At 48.1% G+C, this 18,572-nt stretch overlaps 2 protein-coding genes across 3 annotated transcripts in view; one reads left to right on the forward strand and one right to left on the reverse strand.

The window, feature by feature from the left end:
* Positions 1-732: 732 nt before the first annotated feature.
* NAIF1 (nuclear apoptosis inducing factor 1) lies at positions 733-3,542 on the reverse strand. Its single transcript, XM_021691561.1, has 2 exons — positions 2,995-3,542; positions 733-1,262 (listed from the first exon to the last, which is right to left on the reverse strand). The coding sequence occupies exons 1-2, from the start codon at positions 3,503-3,505 to the stop codon at positions 790-792; spliced, it is 984 nt and encodes a 327-aa protein (XP_021547236.1). The 5' UTR covers positions 3,506-3,542; the 3' UTR covers positions 733-789.
* Positions 3,543-4,634: 1,092 nt separating this feature from the next.
* Positions 4,635-18,572, forward strand: part of SLC25A25 (solute carrier family 25 member 25) — a 35,125-nt gene continuing 21,187 nt past the window's right edge. The window contains exon 1 of one of the 2 annotated variants that reach the window (XM_021691772.2): positions 4,635-4,973. In XM_021691772.2, coding sequence (XP_021547447.1) covers positions 4,719-4,973 — 255 coding nt within the window. In that variant the 5' untranslated portion in view covers positions 4,635-4,718. The remainder of the gene's footprint in view (positions 4,974-18,572) is intronic. The other variant, XM_044920777.1, reaches the window with a different exon arrangement.

The raw sequence follows: 18,572 nt of genomic DNA on the forward strand, positions 1-18,572 counted from the left end.
GTTTTCTCGCAAATTTACAGCACCCAAAGCCTAATGCTTGCCCTGAGTCAAAAGCTGTCAGGACAAACCACGAAAGGGCTGCCCCGGGATGCAATGGAAGACCTGATGGTGGCCAGGCTATCCCCAGCACACCCAGCATCCCTGAGCCCAGCAGGCCGCATCCTGGGTGTACTGCAGAGGCAGCTGGGGGTCTAACAAGGGCCCCTGCTGGGCCTGGAGTGGGGTGGGGTGTGGGGAGAGCACAGATGGACTAGAGTCCCCTGAGAACGGAGGCACAGTGGGAAGGAGAAAAGGGTGAAGCTTCCTCCTCAGGCCCAGTGACTCTGCCTCCCGAGGGAGGAGGAAGGTACTGTACCAGCACCACGGACATTGTCTCCTTCAATGGGATGACACTGCGGGCTGGGGGAGCATTTCAGCACAGGCCCCCCGGCTGCGAGACGGCTCCGGGTAAGAACCTCCGCTCCAGGTGTCCTAGACAGAGTCTGGGTCATGTCGCAAGCCCTGGCTCGTGACACCACGGGGAGTATGACCGGCGCCCAACCCCCACCTAGCCAATCTTCAGGCCCTTAGCAAGGCAGCTCACGTGGTGGGGGTAAGACAGTTCGGGTCCCAGGAGCCCAGCAAGTTCGCAGTCTCCTTCACTTCTCAGAAACAGTGGACCCCTAACAGTCGATCAAAGAGAGAGCCGGCCACGTGGCCAGCCCTAGCCTAAGGCCAGTCACAGAACCCACTTACAAGACCACAGTGGTGTCATCCAATCACAGCACAAGGCTGGCGCAACCCCTGCCCTCATTGGATGATGCTGTCCGGCTGCCCGTTCTGGGCCACCTGTCCGGGCTCCGAGGCAGGCGTGGGGTTGGGCGTATTGCTCTGCAGGTAGCGGCGGAAATCTTTGATCATGGGCCGGAGGACCTGGATGAGGACGCTCAGCGCTGCCTGGGTGCCCTCCATGGCCTGGGCCTGGCGCTCCTGGGCGCAGGCCTGCACCTCCTGGGAGCGGCGGATCATCTGTAGCAGGTCATTCTGCTGTTCCAGGTGCTGGGCGATCTCCTTCACGTGCAGATTGGTGACCCGCTGCTCCTGGATCAGCTTGGCTGAGTTGAGGGCTATGCGGCTCTTGAGCGCTTGGGGTTTGACCGAGGTGTCAGCGTGCTGGGGCATCATCTCCACGGGAGCCTCGGCTGGCAGGGGCGGGGGGGCCTCCGCCGTGCAGTACTCTACCACACCCTCCTCAAGCGTGTGATAGGTGGTCTCCGTGGGGACTGCGGGGAAGAAAGAGCAAAGGCAGTGGCAGGTCACCTTCTAGAAAGAATGGAGCTGGCCACATGGGGTAGAGAGGAGGCCATCAAGCCCTATTCAGGGGGGAATTCAGGTCTCCTCTGGCTTTATAGCTATTCTCGCTATAAATCTAGAGTCTAAAGCATTTAGAATCTACTTGGTAACCAACGGGCCGGCCCCAGATCCGGCAAAAGCAAAGCCGCTAACAACAATACAACACTGGGAAAAGATTTAGAGCACCCACTATGTGGCAGGCACTGTGCCAAGCCCTTTGCACTCGTTAGCTTGATGCATCCTCACGATGACACCAAGAGGCAGGTACTGTCATGTTCATTTTTGGAGATGAGGAAACAGACTCAAAAATATGCAGTGACTTGCCTAAGGTCACACAGTTTATTTAGCAGGTCCAGGAAGCAAACTCAGGTCTCCCTAACACCAGAGTCCAACTTGCTTGTAACCACCCCACTGGGATGCTTCCAGCTAATCAAGGCAGGGCCACATGCTCCCTGCAGGGCCAGCACGCAGCAGCCATCTTGGGTGGGACTCTACCTGAACTGCTTGTAGCCACACTAGTCCTATCTCCCTCCTTTTACGGCCAAGCGGAAAAGGAGGTGGGAGTGGGACAGCAGTTGCGTAAGTGCCCAATAAATGCCTCCCGTCTCCTTGATCACCTTGCCCAGTGGAATACCTACAAGTCACCTTCCTATTCTAGAACAGCAGCTGATTTAGACCAGTGTTTGATCCTCTTTTCCCACCTTGATATCCTTAGAAAATACGACTGCAGGGGGATGGCACTCACACATACACCCAATTTCCCCAAGCCCCACTGAGAATTACTGATTGATACAAATCATAGCCCAGCACAAACGAGCAGTTAATAGTCACTGGTACAAACCCTTATCTGAACTAAAAAGTCCAACCAAACCATTGTCGTTCATAACTGAAAACCTTTGAAAGGAATTCTGGGTGGACTGTTTGGGCCTCCACGCTTGTGGGAAAGGTCAATTTTCTCCACCCTTCAATGCCAACATCAGCTCTGAGTCCCCACCCCAACCAGGAAGCCCCTCCCTCTCCTGAGTCCTAGATTCTCCTGACAGTGCAGTTATTCATGTGCGTGTCTTATCTGTCCTACTAGAATAAAGCTGGCCTGTATTTTAAACACCTTGGTAATCCCAGTGCCAAGCACAGGGTCTGATGTGGAAGGAATAAGCACTAGTGTCTGAGAAGTGAAGGAATGAATAGATTAACACAAGGAACCATGAGGTTTCTGAGCAGGGCCTGATGAATGTTCACTGCACTGAATACCCAGAACGTCTTTGTCCAGAATAGATGTCTTACTTGGGTATTATTATTCCCAGCTATCTGTTCATTCGACAAGTATGTCCTGACTGCCTACAATGTGCCAGGCCCTGCGATAAGTCTTGTGGGAATACAGACAGGTCTCTGTCTTCAAGGACCACATAGTTCAGTCATGGACATGAATGGTGGCAAAACAGTTGAGAGCAATCCAGCTCATCAGAAGCCCAGACTGCGTGCTGAGAAGTCCCAAAGAGAACAGGATCACTTCTGTCTGGGGAGCTCTTGGGAGGCCTCACGGTCTTCCAAGACTCCCATCTGACCTTTGACCCTTGGCAGCCAACCTTCCCCAGGCTGCCCCAGCTCTTGGCTGGCCCTTCCCATTTATGCACAACAGACTGGGTGGGAGAGGTCACTCACTCTGTGTCAGGGTGACCGTGGCTGCAGCTGCAGTGGCTGTGGGTCCGAGGGCCACGGGGTGAATCTCTGTGGTACTGGGCAAGCTGATGATGGTGGCCTCGCCCAGCAGGTTGCAGATGCGCTGTTGCATGGGGGTGAGCAGGACGGGGGCTACCGCTGGGCCACCGCCGCCACTGCCACCACCTGTCCCAGGCCCTCCGGCTCCATCCTCCTCAGTGGGCCCTGGGGCCTCGCCACCCTCCACCGCTGCCCGGACCTGGGCAACCTTGCGACGGACCTCGGTCTTGAGGTCAGACCACTTCTTCTTGACCTCAGGCAACTCCCTGCGGCAGGTGGCCACAGCGTTGACCCTTCTCAAGATGCCGTGCCAGGCCGCACTCTTGGCAGCCAGAGGAACCCCGGCATTGAAGTGGTTCACCAGCAGGTGCTTCTTCAGTTCCAGCTCCTCCACGATGATCTCCACCTCTCGCTCAGAGAAGTTCATCTTCCTTTTCTTGGCTGGGACGGCCATGGCCTCTCCCCACCCCCCTTTTTAAAGAAATTATAATCCCCTCAAACGCCCCAATTCCCCCTCTCTTGTTCCCCAGCCTCTCCCCTCACCCACCCCCCTACAGGGGATAGGCCGGGCTTGCCCCAGGCCAAGCACCAGGCCTTTGGTAACCCCCCTCGCTACGCAAAGTGCGTAGGGCCCAGCCCCGACCGGCTCGGCCGCTGCCAGCCAGCTGCGTAATGGCTTCCTGAATCTGCCTCTTCCGCCGGGGTGTGCGGAGATCCGCCCACTTCCCCTCTTCCCGCCTCCCAGAGCTTCTCCAGAGGAACCCGCCCTCCTGGTTGGTCGGGGCTCAAACGTCACGTCGATCACTGGTTCTTTTGATCTGTCGTTCAACTAAAGGGCACGCCTACTCACTGGAATTGGCCTGGTCATTGGTCTAAAAGTGTGTCTGTCGCTTCAGAGCGCGGCGCCCACCTGCCTTTATTCACTTCCATTGGAAAACTGTTCTGTCCTTCAATCGTCAGCATTACGAGTATTACGCCGTTAAATTCAGCTATTTTATTGGTAGTTTAGGGAGTTAAGAGTACCAAAACCTGGCCTCCTGAGGATACCTGAGTGCTTTCGGCCTTGAGCCATTGGCCAATTAATTTTTAATTCCACTCACGGGAGCAAACGCTGCATCGCAGCCGCAGCTCACAGTTACTCCTCACACAAATCCTATTTCCCACCGGAGACTACGATGTCTCTGTACAGGACCGCTCCTCCCATCCTTACGATTCCTCAGTCTAAACAGCGTTTCTCAATAGAAACTGGACACGGGGCCTTCCGCCTGCTAATCACAGAACTTCTGCCTATCGCGGCGTGATTTCCTCTCTCCGGCCCAGCTCAGCCAATCCCCGCCTCCTTCAGTTTGAATCGGCCCTAGACTGAGCAGGGATCGCCCCGCCTTCTCCATTGATCCAAGCCGCCCGGGGCGGTGTGGGCGGTCCTCGAGGAGGCTCCGCCCCGGCCGGGTGGCCGTCCAGGCCTGTGACTGGCTGGCGGCCCTCATGGGGGCGTGACCAACGAGGGGGCGGGCGGCGGGGCGGGGCTCCCGGAAGCGGCCCCTCCCGCCAACTTGCCGGCTTCTTGCAGCCCGCGCTCGCCGTCTGGGGACTGCCGCGTGTCTTCCGCGTTCTCCCCGCCGGCCAGCCGCCCCCGCCCCGCGCCCGGCGCCCCTGCCTCGCGCCCGATGGTGAGCAGTGTGTTGTGCCGCTGCGTGGCTTCCCCGCCGCCGGACGCAGCCGCCGCCGCCTCGTCGTCCGCCTCGTCGCCGGCGTCCGTGGACCCGTGCGGAGGCGCCGTCTGCGGGGGCCCGGACCACCGGCTGCGCCTGTGGAGCCTCTTCCAGACTCTCGACGTCAACCGCGACGGCGGCCTGTGTGTCAACGACTTGGCCGTGGGGCTGCGGCGCCTGGGACTGCACCGCACCGAGGGCGAGCTCCGGGTAGGCGGCGCGCACAGTCCGCGCGGGCTGGGAGGGGGCCCCTTCGCGCCCCAGCTCCTCCGGGCGGTCCGGGTGACAGGTCTGGGCTGCTTGGTGATAGGTCTGAACGACCCGGCTTCTTGAGCAGCCCCTTGGAGCGTGGCAGGTGTGGTGGACGGCCTCTTGGACTGGGAGGGACGCCCCATGTATGCCCTGGTGGGAGTGGAGCTGCTTTTTGACCTCTGTGGGCGCTTGGTCTGGGGGGAAAAGGCTCTTCGTAGGCACAGGTGGACACTCTCTAGGGCTGTCTGGTGGGCGAATAGCCCTTTTTTGCTCAGGCTTTCCCCAAAGTAGAAGGCCAAGTCTCCGGAGTTGCCTTTTGTCACCTCCTGACCTCCAAGCTAAACTCGATGCCCTCCCCTACCCCGCAATGACTATTTCATCCATTCTTCAGCGGCACCCCTCCCTTCCCTTCTTGTTTCCATGCCAGCCGTGGGCCCTGATCTGTTCCTCTGAGAAGCATGTGGGAGTAGCAAAAATGGGAACTGGGGTTGCAGGCAGATCTGTGAGGAAGTGGGTGAGGACTGACAGTTCTCATGGTTTAGGCTCATCCCCATTAACATGCTTATCCAGAAGATGGGATCGTGATCTAAAGTGAAAGAAGCCAGGGGGGAAATTCTTCCTAAACGGGAAAGTGTTGCACACCTAGGAAGGGATATTGTTACTCCTATCCTGGAGTGGGCTTTGGCCAAGAGGGATGGTGGGGACAGAGAATGACCACCTAGGTCTGCCAGAAAGGGAAGTGCTGTCCTTTCTTTATAAGAACCTGAAGCAGAGGCTTATCCCTTCCCCTTCCGTCTCCCCTGCTGTTTCCCCAGCCCAGCTTGCTAGCTTTCATTTATTGTGGCTTAACTTGATTTCCAGCCTGGGCTAGAACTTCCGAGTACTTTACCTAGTAACCTGTTTCTCTTCTGAGTTTGTTTGGTTCATTTAAACGTAGAACAGTTAGAGAATCTCTCATAGCCAAGTATGAGAAGAATCTGATCAAACACCAGTGAATTTGAACCCATGTGTTGGTCAGGTGGATGTGTCTCAGGTGTTTTTAACTCCTGCCCACAGTATATTTGATTAACATCTAAAGTATTTAACTTGCGATCAGCCTAGAAGACCAAGAGTAACACTATGTAAGATAGAATCTTTGGCCGAGTCCAAGAGGCTTAGAGACAAGTTTAAGATTTTTTTTTTCCTGCATTTTACACAAAATAAGTGTTGTGAGCTAGATATTCTTTTTAAAGATTTTATTATTCATCTGAGAGAGAGAGCACGAGCAGGGGGGAGAGGCAGAGGGAGAAGCAGACTCCCGGCTGAGCAGGGAGCCCAAGGTAGGGCTCTATCCTAGGACCCAGAGATCATGACCTGAGTGGAAGGCAGACACTTAACTGTCTGAGCCACCCAGGCACCCCTAGATCTTTTTCCATACATATCTGATGAATAAGTTGCCTGGAAAGATAAGATGGCTAAATTCAGAGGGTCTGTGCTTTAGGGGCTCAGTGAAGTGTGAGCCTAGGTGAGCCTTTCTGCTTTTGTGAACCCACCCACTTGACATATGCTGCCAGACACATCAAGGGCATTTGGCTGCAGGTGTTATTCAGTATTTATACATGCTTTGTGCCTCAACTGTGATTCATGATAACATCTGATATTGATGCTCATCCTTTTTTTTTTTTTTTTGCAGTAAATCTGTAAGGGCAAATAAGGAGAAAGTGATCATTTTTCTTTCCAGTGTTAAAAGGAAGTTGTTTAATTAACCAAAGGGAGCTTTGCCCCTTGGGGTCACATTGGCTCTAAAATCCTTGACTCTGTGACTGATCTCAGTTCTGTGATATGAAACAATTCTTTATCATTCTTTTGGTGTGTGGAGTTAGTGTGGATTTGATTTCTACAACTCGGCTTTTAAAAAGAAGTTAAATTATTGTACAGCTTGAGAGAAATTGGGGATGATCCATTTTATTCATTTATAAACAAGCTAGTCCTGTGGCAAATGTCGTTGAAGTATTAGTGAACCTGCCTTTTGTAAATAACTGGGCCACAGGAAGACACCCTCCCTCATGAACCCCCCATACCACTTCCTGTTGAAATTCTATCAGTATTAGCTACACACAGAAAAAGCAGTGCTACAGTTTGGCAGAACTAACAAAGCCAAAAGGGAATGTGGGGGCCCTTCGGTTTGAAATGGGTCATCTGCTGTGGGAATAGGCATTGAAAAACACAACATCACACTTTGGTAGCTGCTTCCTGAGACCCAGAGGACCAATCCGAGATGCTAGGGTTTGCGCAGGAACCCACTGTGAGTGCTTATCGGTGGGTGGTGTGAACCCAGGCCATGTGACCACACAAATCCTCTGGCTGGCCTACAACAGGTCAAGGCAGGTTTTCTTTAGACACGAACCAGCAGTTTAGGGCACCTGCCTTTCTTTTGGAAGAAATTGGGACAGTTGAGGAAAATTTACTTAAAATGGAAGTGGGCAGAGAAACCCAAGGCAGCCAGTCAGGGAAATTTTCTTTGTGAAGGGCACGTGAGCCAGAAGCCCGTCCTGGGACAAAAGAGGGGCAGGGCTTATTAAAGAAAGAAAAGAGATGACTATACCGGTGGTGACTTTGGGAGTTGAAGCTTCAGCTGGAGCTAATTATAGATTGACTATTTAAGGCAGTTTCATGTGACCAAACTCAATCTTTGTTTTATTTTATTTTTTTAAGATTTTATTTATTTATTTGAGAGAGAGAGAATGAGACAGAACACATGAGAGGGGATAGGGTCAGAGGGCAAAGCAGACTCCCTGCCGAGCAGGGAGCCCAATGCGGGACTCGATTCAGGGACTCCAGGATCATGACCTGAGCCGAAAGCAGTCGCTTAACCAATTGAGCCACCCAGGCGCCCCAATCTTTGTTTTAAAACAGATTTAAAACCTAGGCTAGAACTCGGGCGGCCAATTAGAGAAAGAACACAGCTGTATGACATGTGAACAGTTGTCCTTTTAGCTGAGGCTCATGGGCCCTCTTACAGGACTGGTGTTTAATGCAGGTGAGGATTCTAGAAGACGGTCGAGTTTGCTCCTTCAAAGACATGCACCTGTGCCATTGAATTTGAGCTCCACAATAACTTTGTGAAGGAAGCAGGACCTTTTTCACCCCCATTTTACGGAGGAAGGAGCAGAGGTCCAGAAAGACAGTAAAACAGCCTCAAAACTCATTTGGCCACTAAGGAATTACACCAGAGGAGCAACCAGAACTGATTCCTGCTCCACTCTATACCTACACCAGTTGTATAGTTTCCGAGGGACACGCAGAGTTCCAGCCTGGGCTTTGGGAAGAACTTGAGAAAGATCCAGTTAGAACCACATCTGTTATTCCCAAAATAGATTTCAAGATTATCTGGAGATTATCTTATCAAAGAACGAGAATCTGCCCTGCCCTTATTCTCCTTGGCCTATACGTGAGGCAATCTCTGTTAACTTGAAATAACTGAATAGAATAGAAGATCATTAATGTCAAGTTGGTATTGCTTAATCAGACAGTGCTGTTGAACTCTATCCTTTTTAAATGTCTGGCCATTTGGGGGGAAGGTGCTTACCTAAATAGCCAGACTTAGGTAAGATTATCTGCAGAACAAAGAGCCTTTTCGTAGAAAAGGGATAGACAACATTTGGTAAAATATAATGGCCTATTAGAAAAAAGAAAAATGCTATTCGCAGATTGGATTGAATTCATATATTAAACTAATAGTATTTTATTGTTGCGAAATTGGTCCCTGGCTTGAAGAATTGTCAAGTCAGCTAGAAGGGTTTTTTAAATTAATTGGTATTTGGGGGCGCCTGGGTGGCTCAGTTGCTTGGGCGACTGCCTTCGGCTCAGGTCGTGATCCTGGAGTCCCGGGATCGAGTCCCACGTTGGGCTCCCTGCTCAGCAGGGGTTCTGCTTCTCCCTCTGCCCTCTTCCTTCTCGTGCTCTCTGTCTCTCATTCTCTCTCTCAAATAAATAAATAAAATCTTTAAAAAAAAAATTAATTGGTATTTGGAAAGGTGGAATCAGGTTCCCCGATCCTAAGACGAAATGGTAAGTGGGAATGTACCAGAGTGGGCCTGATCTGGAGCTTCAGCTGGATGGATTCCTTTGATGTTAAAGGAGTCATTAATTGTTGAAGCCTCACAGAAATCGCAGGGGATTGAGAGAAACAAAAATTTGCTGGTATTCATTTCTAGTCCTGCTGAGTACAGCCCCAGGATAAATCTAATGAACAAAACTGTCCTTATCCATATAGGACTAGTCTCGTTAAACTAAGTCTGGGCAGACTTTTCATTTTTAACCATTTCTTCTTATACTAATGTGAACTTGGCAGAATCAAAGAATTTAGTCTTGCAAGGGTCAGCGACCGTCATAGGCCAGCCTCACACCTAGCGTGGGGAGCTTTCCTCCTGTGGCATCCTTCACAGACCATTCCATTGTGGACCTAGTTGGGGTCATTGTGAGCTCTTTCTTATGTCAGACAGTATCTGAAAACTGCTATCTTAGCTTCATATAATCTCTGCTGCTGCTCAAAACAGGTTTCATCATGCATTTCTCCCATGATATGCTGTCCATACCTTTTGGGGTCCCTCATCTGAGGCAGGATGTCCAGGGAGTATAGACTTCCCTTGGAAACATTACACTAAGTCAAAGAAGTCAGTCACAAAGACCAAGTATCACATGATCCATTTATGTGGAAGTCCAGAATAGGGAAAGCTGTAAAGACAAAGTAGACTAGTGGTTGGTTGCTTGGGCCTGGGAGGGGAGGGTAGGAGATAGGAAGATGATAACTGAAGGGCTTGGGGTTTCTCTTTGAGGTGAGAAAATGTTCTACAGTTGACCATGGTGATGGTCGCATATATCTGTGAGTATACTAAAAGCCATTGAGTTGTATAAATGGGTGATTTTTATGGGTGTGGATTTTATCTCAACAAAACCGTTTTCAAAAACCCAATACAGGGGCTCCTGGTTGGCTCAGTCAGAAGAGCATGCGACTCTTGACCTTGGGCTCATGAGTTGGAGCCCCCTGTTGAGTGCAGAGATTACTTAAATAAATAAATTAACTTAAAAACGACAACAAAAACCCCAGTACAGGATCTGTGGTATAAACCTGGGTTCCAATACTATTTCTGCTGCTTGCCAGCCATGTGACCTTGAGCACGTTACTCAACCTCTCCACACCTTAGTTTCCTTATCAGAAACATGGCGGTATGAATAACTGCTTCCTAAGGTGGCTGTGGGATTAAATTAGACAAAGTATATAAAGAGCCTAGCACAGTGTCTGACACCTAGGTGTTCAACACAAAGTGACTTTTACGCCCACGGAGTCTTCGAAATAAGATGCCCAGAATTGGTTCTAATCATCTACAGTTTTTCCCCAGATGGTTTGGGTGAAGAGTGGAACAGAAGGAAGGAGAATGTCGGGCGGGCCTGGGTGGTAAAGGTTGTGTAGCACCCAGGTAGGGCAGTCTCCTGTCAGCTGGGAGGGCCTTCGGCAGTTTGGGAGGACAAGTTTAGGTTGTGGAAAGTCTGTGCCCTACAGACATTAGGAAGATGGAAATAAAGAAACCCTGTTAGCAGGAGATCTCTAAAAAGTTACTGAAGGAGTAGTCACTCTACACCAGAGGATGTCTTTGGCCCGGAGCGCCTGGGCGGCTCAGTTAGTTAATTGTCCGACTTGGGCTCAGGTCATGATCTCAGGGTCATGGGATCGAGGCCACCGGCTCCCCGCCCCGGGCTCTGTGCTCAGCCCGGAGTCAGCTTGTCCCTCAACCTAAAAAAAAAAAGGATGTCTTTGGCCCAAATGTTTCCCTGGACGGAACCAGGCCCTTACGGGCTCTCACAAGCCTGTTGCCCATTTCGTGAGCCATGGATGGCCTTTTCTCAAATCTGAAGCTCACTTTGAAGTTGTGAAAATGGAAGCTTCAAGTGGAGCTGACTTCAAACCTTCGGAGATGAGCTCACCAGCCTCGTTATTTTGCAGAAGCGCAACTGAGACCCAGAAGTCAGGCTAGCTGGAGGCAAAGGCAGTAGCCGAGCCCAGGATTTTGACTCTGCCCGATTTAGCTCAGCATACCCTGCCTCCTTGCTTCTATGGCTGTAGATACTTCACCAGCCCTCAAGACTTTGCAACTTTTATTTTCACAGTTTATGACATTGACTTACATGTGTATAACACCAGCTCAGCATTTTAGGACCCCTGATGGGGCTCAGGAAGCAGTGACTCAAATGATAGGCACACCCTTCCCAAATATGGGATATAAAAGACTCAACACAATACCTAAAACAAAAACAAAAACAAAGTTGTCTTAAAGGTGCACCTTCCTTTAAAGTAAATAAATGAACAACAAAGGTAGAGCCCAAGGAGCTTCTTATCTGCTTTAAACTCTAGGCCAGGAAGCTTGGAAAGGAGGTGGAGTCATGACTCATTTTCTAGGGCCAAAGGGTAAACTGGAGATGGTGGCTGTCCCTGTTCCTGATGTTGCTTTGTAAAGCCTTTCTAGCTCTTACTGTCAACCCTGGCCTCGTGCCTTCTCTCCTCCAGCCATCCCTCCTCGGCTGGAGTCTGATGTGACTCTTACCAAAACACAAAGAAAACCACCTATAGGGCGCCTGGGTGGCTCAGTTGGTTAAGCGACTGCCTTCGGCTCAGGTTGTGATCCTGGAGTCCCTGGATCGAGTCCCGCATCGGGCTCCCTGCTCAGCAGGGAGCCTGCTTCTGCCTCTGACCCTCCCCCCTCTCATGTGCTCTCTCTCTCATTCTCTCTGTCTCAAATAAATAAATAAAAAAAATCTTAAAAAGAAAAAAAGAAGACCACCTATATTGTGTGGGAAAACTCTCCAAAAAAACCACTGAAATGCCAGTGGTGAAAAAGGGGGGGCGGGCAGAGGAGAGTTTAGGAGCACAGACTGCAATCTTGACTATAGGTGTGGCACAATTGAATAGTGCTATGGGTTAAAACCCGCCAGCCACAGCACCCACCTTCATTCAGCTGTTGGCCTTTTCCCGTCCCGCATATGCAAAACGCTGCTGCTGTCATTTTTTTGGTTACCGCCTCGAGGCTGAGTCTGCATTTATATGATGTTAGAACTGGAAAGATTTCCAAGGTTTGTCCAGTTCACTCTGCCCGCTTGGCAGCCCAGAGAGGCTAAAACGACTTGTCCAGGGTCCTGCAGATGCACTAGAGGGGGGAAGGTAAGGCCCCTGGAGCACCCCGTAGCGACGCATTTATGGACACAGTTAACTTTCCTTTTTTCAATCACATCGGGGGTATATTCTTTTGCTGGAGGCCCTTCTTTAACCTGCATAAGGAGTAAAGATAGCATCTAATAAATCTATAGCTAAAAAAAAAAAATGCCCTTTCGGAATTGTTTCTAAGAACTACCTTGATATAAACCAGTTATGCTCACACACAGTTCTCGGGGCTGCCCTTCACACCCTCAGCAGCTCTGATGTGCTTTGCTAAGGCATCTGAGGGGTGGGTTTCACACCCCTGTCCTGGCTCTTCTCTGCAGTCCGCTCAGCACAGAGCAAGCAGCAGGGGAGAGCTATTTTTGCACTGTTCGTTTGATCTCAGTTGTAGACTGTGATCCTGAAACCAGCTTTAAGAAACTGAAAACAGAGCGCCTGGGTGGCTCAGATGGTTAAGCGTCTGCCTTCGGCTTAGGTCATGATCCCAGGGTCCTGGGATCCAGTACCGCATCAGGCTCCCTGCTAGGCGGGGAGCCTGCTTCTCCCTCTCCCTCTGCCTCTTCCTCTCTCTCTCTCTCTCTCTCTGACTCTCATGAATAAATAAATAAAACATTAAAAAAAAAGAAACTGAAAACATTTAGTGTTGCTTTAATAATAAATCTGCTGGCTTGCCTTTTCGAGGGGGAGAAGGGAAAGTGTGAATAAGGATAAAGTGGCTGCAGAAGTAGGCTCAATGTGTGCCAGTGGATTTGGCTCCCCCTGGTCAATTTTGGATTGGTTGAGAAATTTGTTATCATTTTAGGTGATTGGGTTTTTACCTGCTGGCCTCAATACCACATTCTTTCCCTCCCCCTTAACGCTAGGCACCCGTCTGGTCTGAAGGAGAATCATGCGCTTCTAAAAGCACACACACAAAAATCATGCCATGTTTCTACATGGCGTAGTGCTTCTGCAGACCTTTAAATTACGTGTCGCATCTCAAAATCCCACACTTGGGTTAATTTTGTATGCTCCTACCTTTCTTTTAGAGAAAAGAGAAAGACATCTTAGTAGGCATTGACCTTGAACCTGGGCTTTGATGGGGACTGGCTGTTCACCAGGAGTAGACAGAAGCCCTCCCAAGAGTTTTCTCCAAAGTGCACTTCTCTTTCCCACAGTCAGAGGAGTTTCCTTTGGGGACTTTTTACTGAAGCTAGGTTTTTTTTGGTTCTACTTCCTAAAATGGAAATAAACTGGGGGATTTCACCTTCATCATTGTAGAATGGTCATCTTCGATGCCTTGGTTTCATTGCTGCCAACTGATGTGCCTGGCTCCGTCTCCTTGTCTCCATATAACCTACTTGGCCCAGCCAGTCCTCATTTCAAAGCAGATCAGTCTGGCTTTCTGTCAAAGAAAATCTAGCATCATTTTTCAGTTAAAAATAGAAGTGTTGGGGTGCTTGGGTGGCTCAGTCAGTTAAGCATCCAACTCTTGGTTTCGGCTCAGGTCATGATAGGGTTGCGAGATCGGGCTTGGCGTTCAGCTTGGAGTCTGCTTGAGATTCTTCTCCCTCTACCCCACCCCCTGTGCAGTCAGTCAGTCAATCAATCAATAAATATATAAATATATAAATAAATAATTTATTTTTAAGAAGCGTTAATAGTCTTCCCTTTGACTACAGCTCTTCTGAACGGTAATAATTCTAAGATAGGTAGTAGGTAATTAGACTGATAGACATGAGTCATGGATCATCGGCTTGGAGTCAGTCACAGGAGATCTTTCTCCCTTGTTGTCATAAGACTCCTCAGGAATTTCCAATTGTCCTTCTGTGCGCTGCCCTGGGGCTTTTGCACCCTGGGCAATTCCTCAGGATAATTTGGAATGGGCTCCCGCTGGGCGGCCATTCCATTAGAATCTCGAGTTTTCTCTGCAAAGGACCAGAGATCCTGCTTGATCCAGCAAGTCAGTTTCCTGGATTCTTGGAAGAGTGGGTGACTTCTGCTGGCCATTATCCTATCTTAACCAGGTTCTGTTGATGTGTACAAGCAACAGCTACAGGAGGGTTACCCTTGCCTTCCTGGTCTCTGGCTACGGGCAATCTTTCATAGCCAGAAAAAGTGTGGGAGAGTTGCATTATAGGAATTGCTTGTAACGCAAAAGAAACTAATGGTCCCCCAGATAATCACTGGTTTAGGTGATGGTGTGATGTAAGGAAGGAGAGGTACTACATTAACCCACAAGGAAATCAAAGATACAAGAGAAGGTGCTTCAAAATAACAGTATCGGCAAAGTATGCAATTGAACAAGTTTTCGTGGATCTTGGTCTTCGGTGCAGATTTTAAGATAAATAAGGCTTGGTCACTCCCTTGCCTCATTTATTTCCTTTCTTCTGCTTAGTCTGGGTTTACTTTGTTCTTTTCTCCTTTCTTGAGGGGGAAGTTGAAGGCATAGATTTGAGGTCTTTTCTAGTACCGGCTTTCCCTTCTACGTACTGCTTCAGCTGCAAGCCACAACTTTTTATGCGTTCTGCTTTCACACCATTCGACATACTTTCTAATTTCTCTTCTGAGTTCTTCTTTGATGCATGGATTATTTAGAGTTGGGTTATTTAGTTTCCAGACATTTCACTATTTTCCAGGTATCTTTCTGTCATTGATTTCTAATTTAATTCCATTGTGGTCAAAAACCAGATTCTGCACACGTTGAATCCTTTTAAATTTAGTGAGACTTCTTTTGGGAGCCAGAATCTGTTCTGTGTGTACTTGAAAAAAATGCGCATTCTGGTCCTCATGGAGAGAGCGCCTTAGAATTGCCAGGTAGGTCAAGGTGGTTGATGATGTTGCCCAAGTCTTTGTGTCCTTAGTGACTTTCTGTCTTCTTGTCCTACCAGTTATTCAGAGAAGGGCGTTAGGATCCCTGACTGTAATTGTGGATTTGTCTCCTTTTCCTTGCAGGATTGTTGGTTTTGCTTTGTGTATTTTTAAGGCTCTGTAGTGTGGTACGAAAACATTTAGGATTGTTATGTCCTCTGGATGCATTGACCCTTTTATCATTATGAAATGCCCGTGATAACATTCTTTGCTCTGAAATCTACTTTGTCTGATATCATATAGCCACTCCACTTTTCTTTGGATTAATAGGAATATGGTATATCTTTGTCCTTTCTTTTATTTTTAACCTATTGGTACCTCTGTATTTAAAATATGTTTCTTATAGGCAACATAGAGCTAGATCTTAACCTTTTTAATCCAATCTGACATTCTCTACCTTTTAAATGGGATGTTAGACCACTTATCTATACTGTTGTTACTGATATGGTTAGGTTTGAATCTACCATCTTGCTATTTGTTTTTTAATTGGCTGTTTGTTTTCTATGTGTCTCATCTATTCTCTGTTCCCTTTCTTTCTGCCTTCTTTTGGGTCAGTTGAGTATGATGATTCCATTTTGTCTCTTTCCTTGGCTTGCAAGCCACCTCTCTCTCTCTCTCCTATGGTAGCTTTAGGGATTATAATACATATATATACACACACATATATATGTGTATATATATATATATATATACACACACACACACAAATCTTTAACTTATCACAGCCTACCTTAACTGGTACTATATTAAATAGTTTAAGAATCTTAGTATACAGTTGACCCTTGAACAAGATGGGTTTGAATTGCGCAGGTCCAGTTCTACGTGGATTTTTTTGAAAAAAATAAATACAGTATGGTACTATAAATGTATTCTCTTCCTTATGGTTTTCGTTTTCGTTTTTGTTTCTTTTTTCTTTTTTTTAAAGATTTTATTCATTCATTTGAGAGAGAGCACACAAGCACATGGAGAGGCAGAGGGAGAGGGAGAAGCAGGCTCCCTGCTGAGCCAGCCAGGAGCCCAGTGTGGGGCTCAATCCCAGGACCCAGAGATCGCTACACGGAGCCAAAGGCAGATGCCCAGCCATCTGAGCCACCCAGGCACCCCCCTGTGATTTTCTTAATAACATTTGCTTTTCTCTAGCTTTATTGTAACACTACAGTATATGATACATATATCATCCAAAATATGTGTTGATCAACTGTTGATGTTACCGGTAAAGCTTCTGGTCAGCAGTAGGCTATTAAGTTTTGGGGAATCAAAAGTGGATTTTTGACTGTTAGAGGTTGGTGCCTCAACCTTCTGCATTGTTCAAGGACCAACTGTACTTTCTTTTTAAAATATTTTTAAAGATTTTATTTATTCATTTGAGAGAGAGAGACAGAGAGCAGGAGCAGGGGAGAGAGGCAGAGGGAGAAGCAGACTCCCTGCTGAACTGGGAGCCCCACATGGAGTTCATCCCAGGACCTGGAGATCATGACCTGAGCCGAAGGCAGACGCTTCCACCTTCTGAGCCACCAAGGCACCCCCCAACTGTACTTTCGTTTCTATTCTCTCCCTGTCTTTTTTTTTTAAGCTTTTATTTGTCAGAGAGAGCACAAGCAGGGGGAATGGCAGGCAGAGGGAGAAGCAGGCTCCCTGCTGAGCAAGGAGCCCAATACGGGACTTGATCCCAGGACCCTAGGATCATGACCTGAGTGGAAGGCAGACACTTAACCATCTGAGCCACCCAAGTGCCCCCCAACTGTACTTTCGTATGGCTTTCGTACTCTCATACTTTCCCAGCTTTTGTGCTATAGTTCTCATACATTTTTACTTCTACATATGTCATAAACCCACAATACATTGTTTTGCTTTAATTATCTTTTAAAGAGATTTAAATAACAAGAAAAAAGTCCTTTATATTTACCTACACAGTTACCATCTCTGGTGCTCATCATTCCTTGTGTAAATCTAGATTTTCCTTCTACCTGAAGGACTCCTTTAGCATTTCTTGTAATGCAAATCTGCTGGTGATAAATAATTTCAGCTTTCATAAGCCTGAAAAGTTTTTATTTTGCCTTTCTTGTGGAAGGTGTTTTTCTGGGGTAACAGTTTCTGATGGGAAGTCCCCTGTCATTCTTATCTTTGTTCCTCTGAATGTATTGGGTCTTTTTTCTCTACCTGATTTTAAGATATTCCTCTTTATCCCTGGTTTTCGGAAATTTAACTTGATGTAGTTTGTTTTATATTTCTTATGCTTGGGGTTTGTTGAGTTTCTTGGATCTGTGGATTTGTAGTTTTTAATGAATTTGGGGGGGGGGGGAATCTAGCTATTATGTCTTTAAATGTTTTTTCTGTCCCTACCTTCATGAGCTCTAGTTCGTATTAACGTGTTAGTGGTTGTCCCACAGCTCACTAATGCTCTGTTCATTATTTTGCTTTGTTTTTTCTCTCATTCATTTTGGAAAGTTTCTATTGCTTTGTCTTCAAGTTCATCAATTTTTTCCTTTTGCATTGTCTAGTCTGCCAGTGTGTTTTTCATCTCAGACATCGTAATTTTCATCTAGAGTATCTTCAGTGTGTCTATTTAACGTGTTAGAGCTTTCTGTTAGCTCTTGAGCATGTGGAATACCATTATGACTTTTATATTCTATCATACATGTCATTTCCTTTTTTTTTTTTTTACACGATTTTATTTATGTATTTGTCAGAGAGAGAGAACACAAGCCGGGGGAGCTGAGCAAGGAGCCTGTTGCAGGACTTAATCCCAGGACCCTGGGATCATGACCTGAGCCAAACAAAGGCAGATGCTTAACCGGCTGACCCACCCAGGCATCCAATGCACGTCATTTCTGGGTCAGTTTCAGCTGCTTGATTTCTGTCCTCATTATGGGTCATTTCCTGCTTCTTTGCATTCCTGTTAATTTTTTTTATTGGATTTTATCTTGCTGGGTGCTAGATATTCTCATATTCCTATGAATATTCTTGAGCTTTTTTCTAGAATTCAGTTATTTGGAAACCATCTGACCCTTTCAGGGCTTATTGCTTAAAGCTTTATTTGTGGGGCCAGAACAGCATTTAGCCTAGGTCCAGTTTTGCCCCACTACTGAGGCAAAGCCCTCTACAAACCTTCCTGACCCTCCCTAGATTATGAAGTTTTTCCTCTCTGGCTGGTGGGGACAGGATGCCTTTGGATGGTTGTTTTGCCACCATCGGGCAGTTTCCTCACATGCATGCATCATGATTCTAGGGCACTGTCAGCAGCTCCTCAGAGCTTGCTGTCTGTGCAGTTCCTTCCTCCCTGGTAGTTGGTCCTGCTCTGGCTGCCCTGGCCTCCCTGGCCCACCAAGCCCCTTGCCTTCAGCATGAGGGGACTGCTGGGCTCTGCCTGGGTACCCACTCCCTGTGCCGTAGCCTGGAGAAACCAGCCAGGGAGCTGGGGCAGTTGCAGGGCCTGCCTCATTTGCGTGGATCTCTCTGGAGTCACTGTCTTTTGTTCCCTATGGGCAGAAAGGGGAATCAGTCCCTGTTATTCC

This window comes from Neomonachus schauinslandi, chromosome 13, assembly GCF_002201575.2.
Source record: "Neomonachus schauinslandi chromosome 13, ASM220157v2, whole genome shotgun sequence".
Taxonomy (NCBI): domain Eukaryota; kingdom Metazoa; phylum Chordata; class Mammalia; order Carnivora; family Phocidae; genus Neomonachus; species Neomonachus schauinslandi.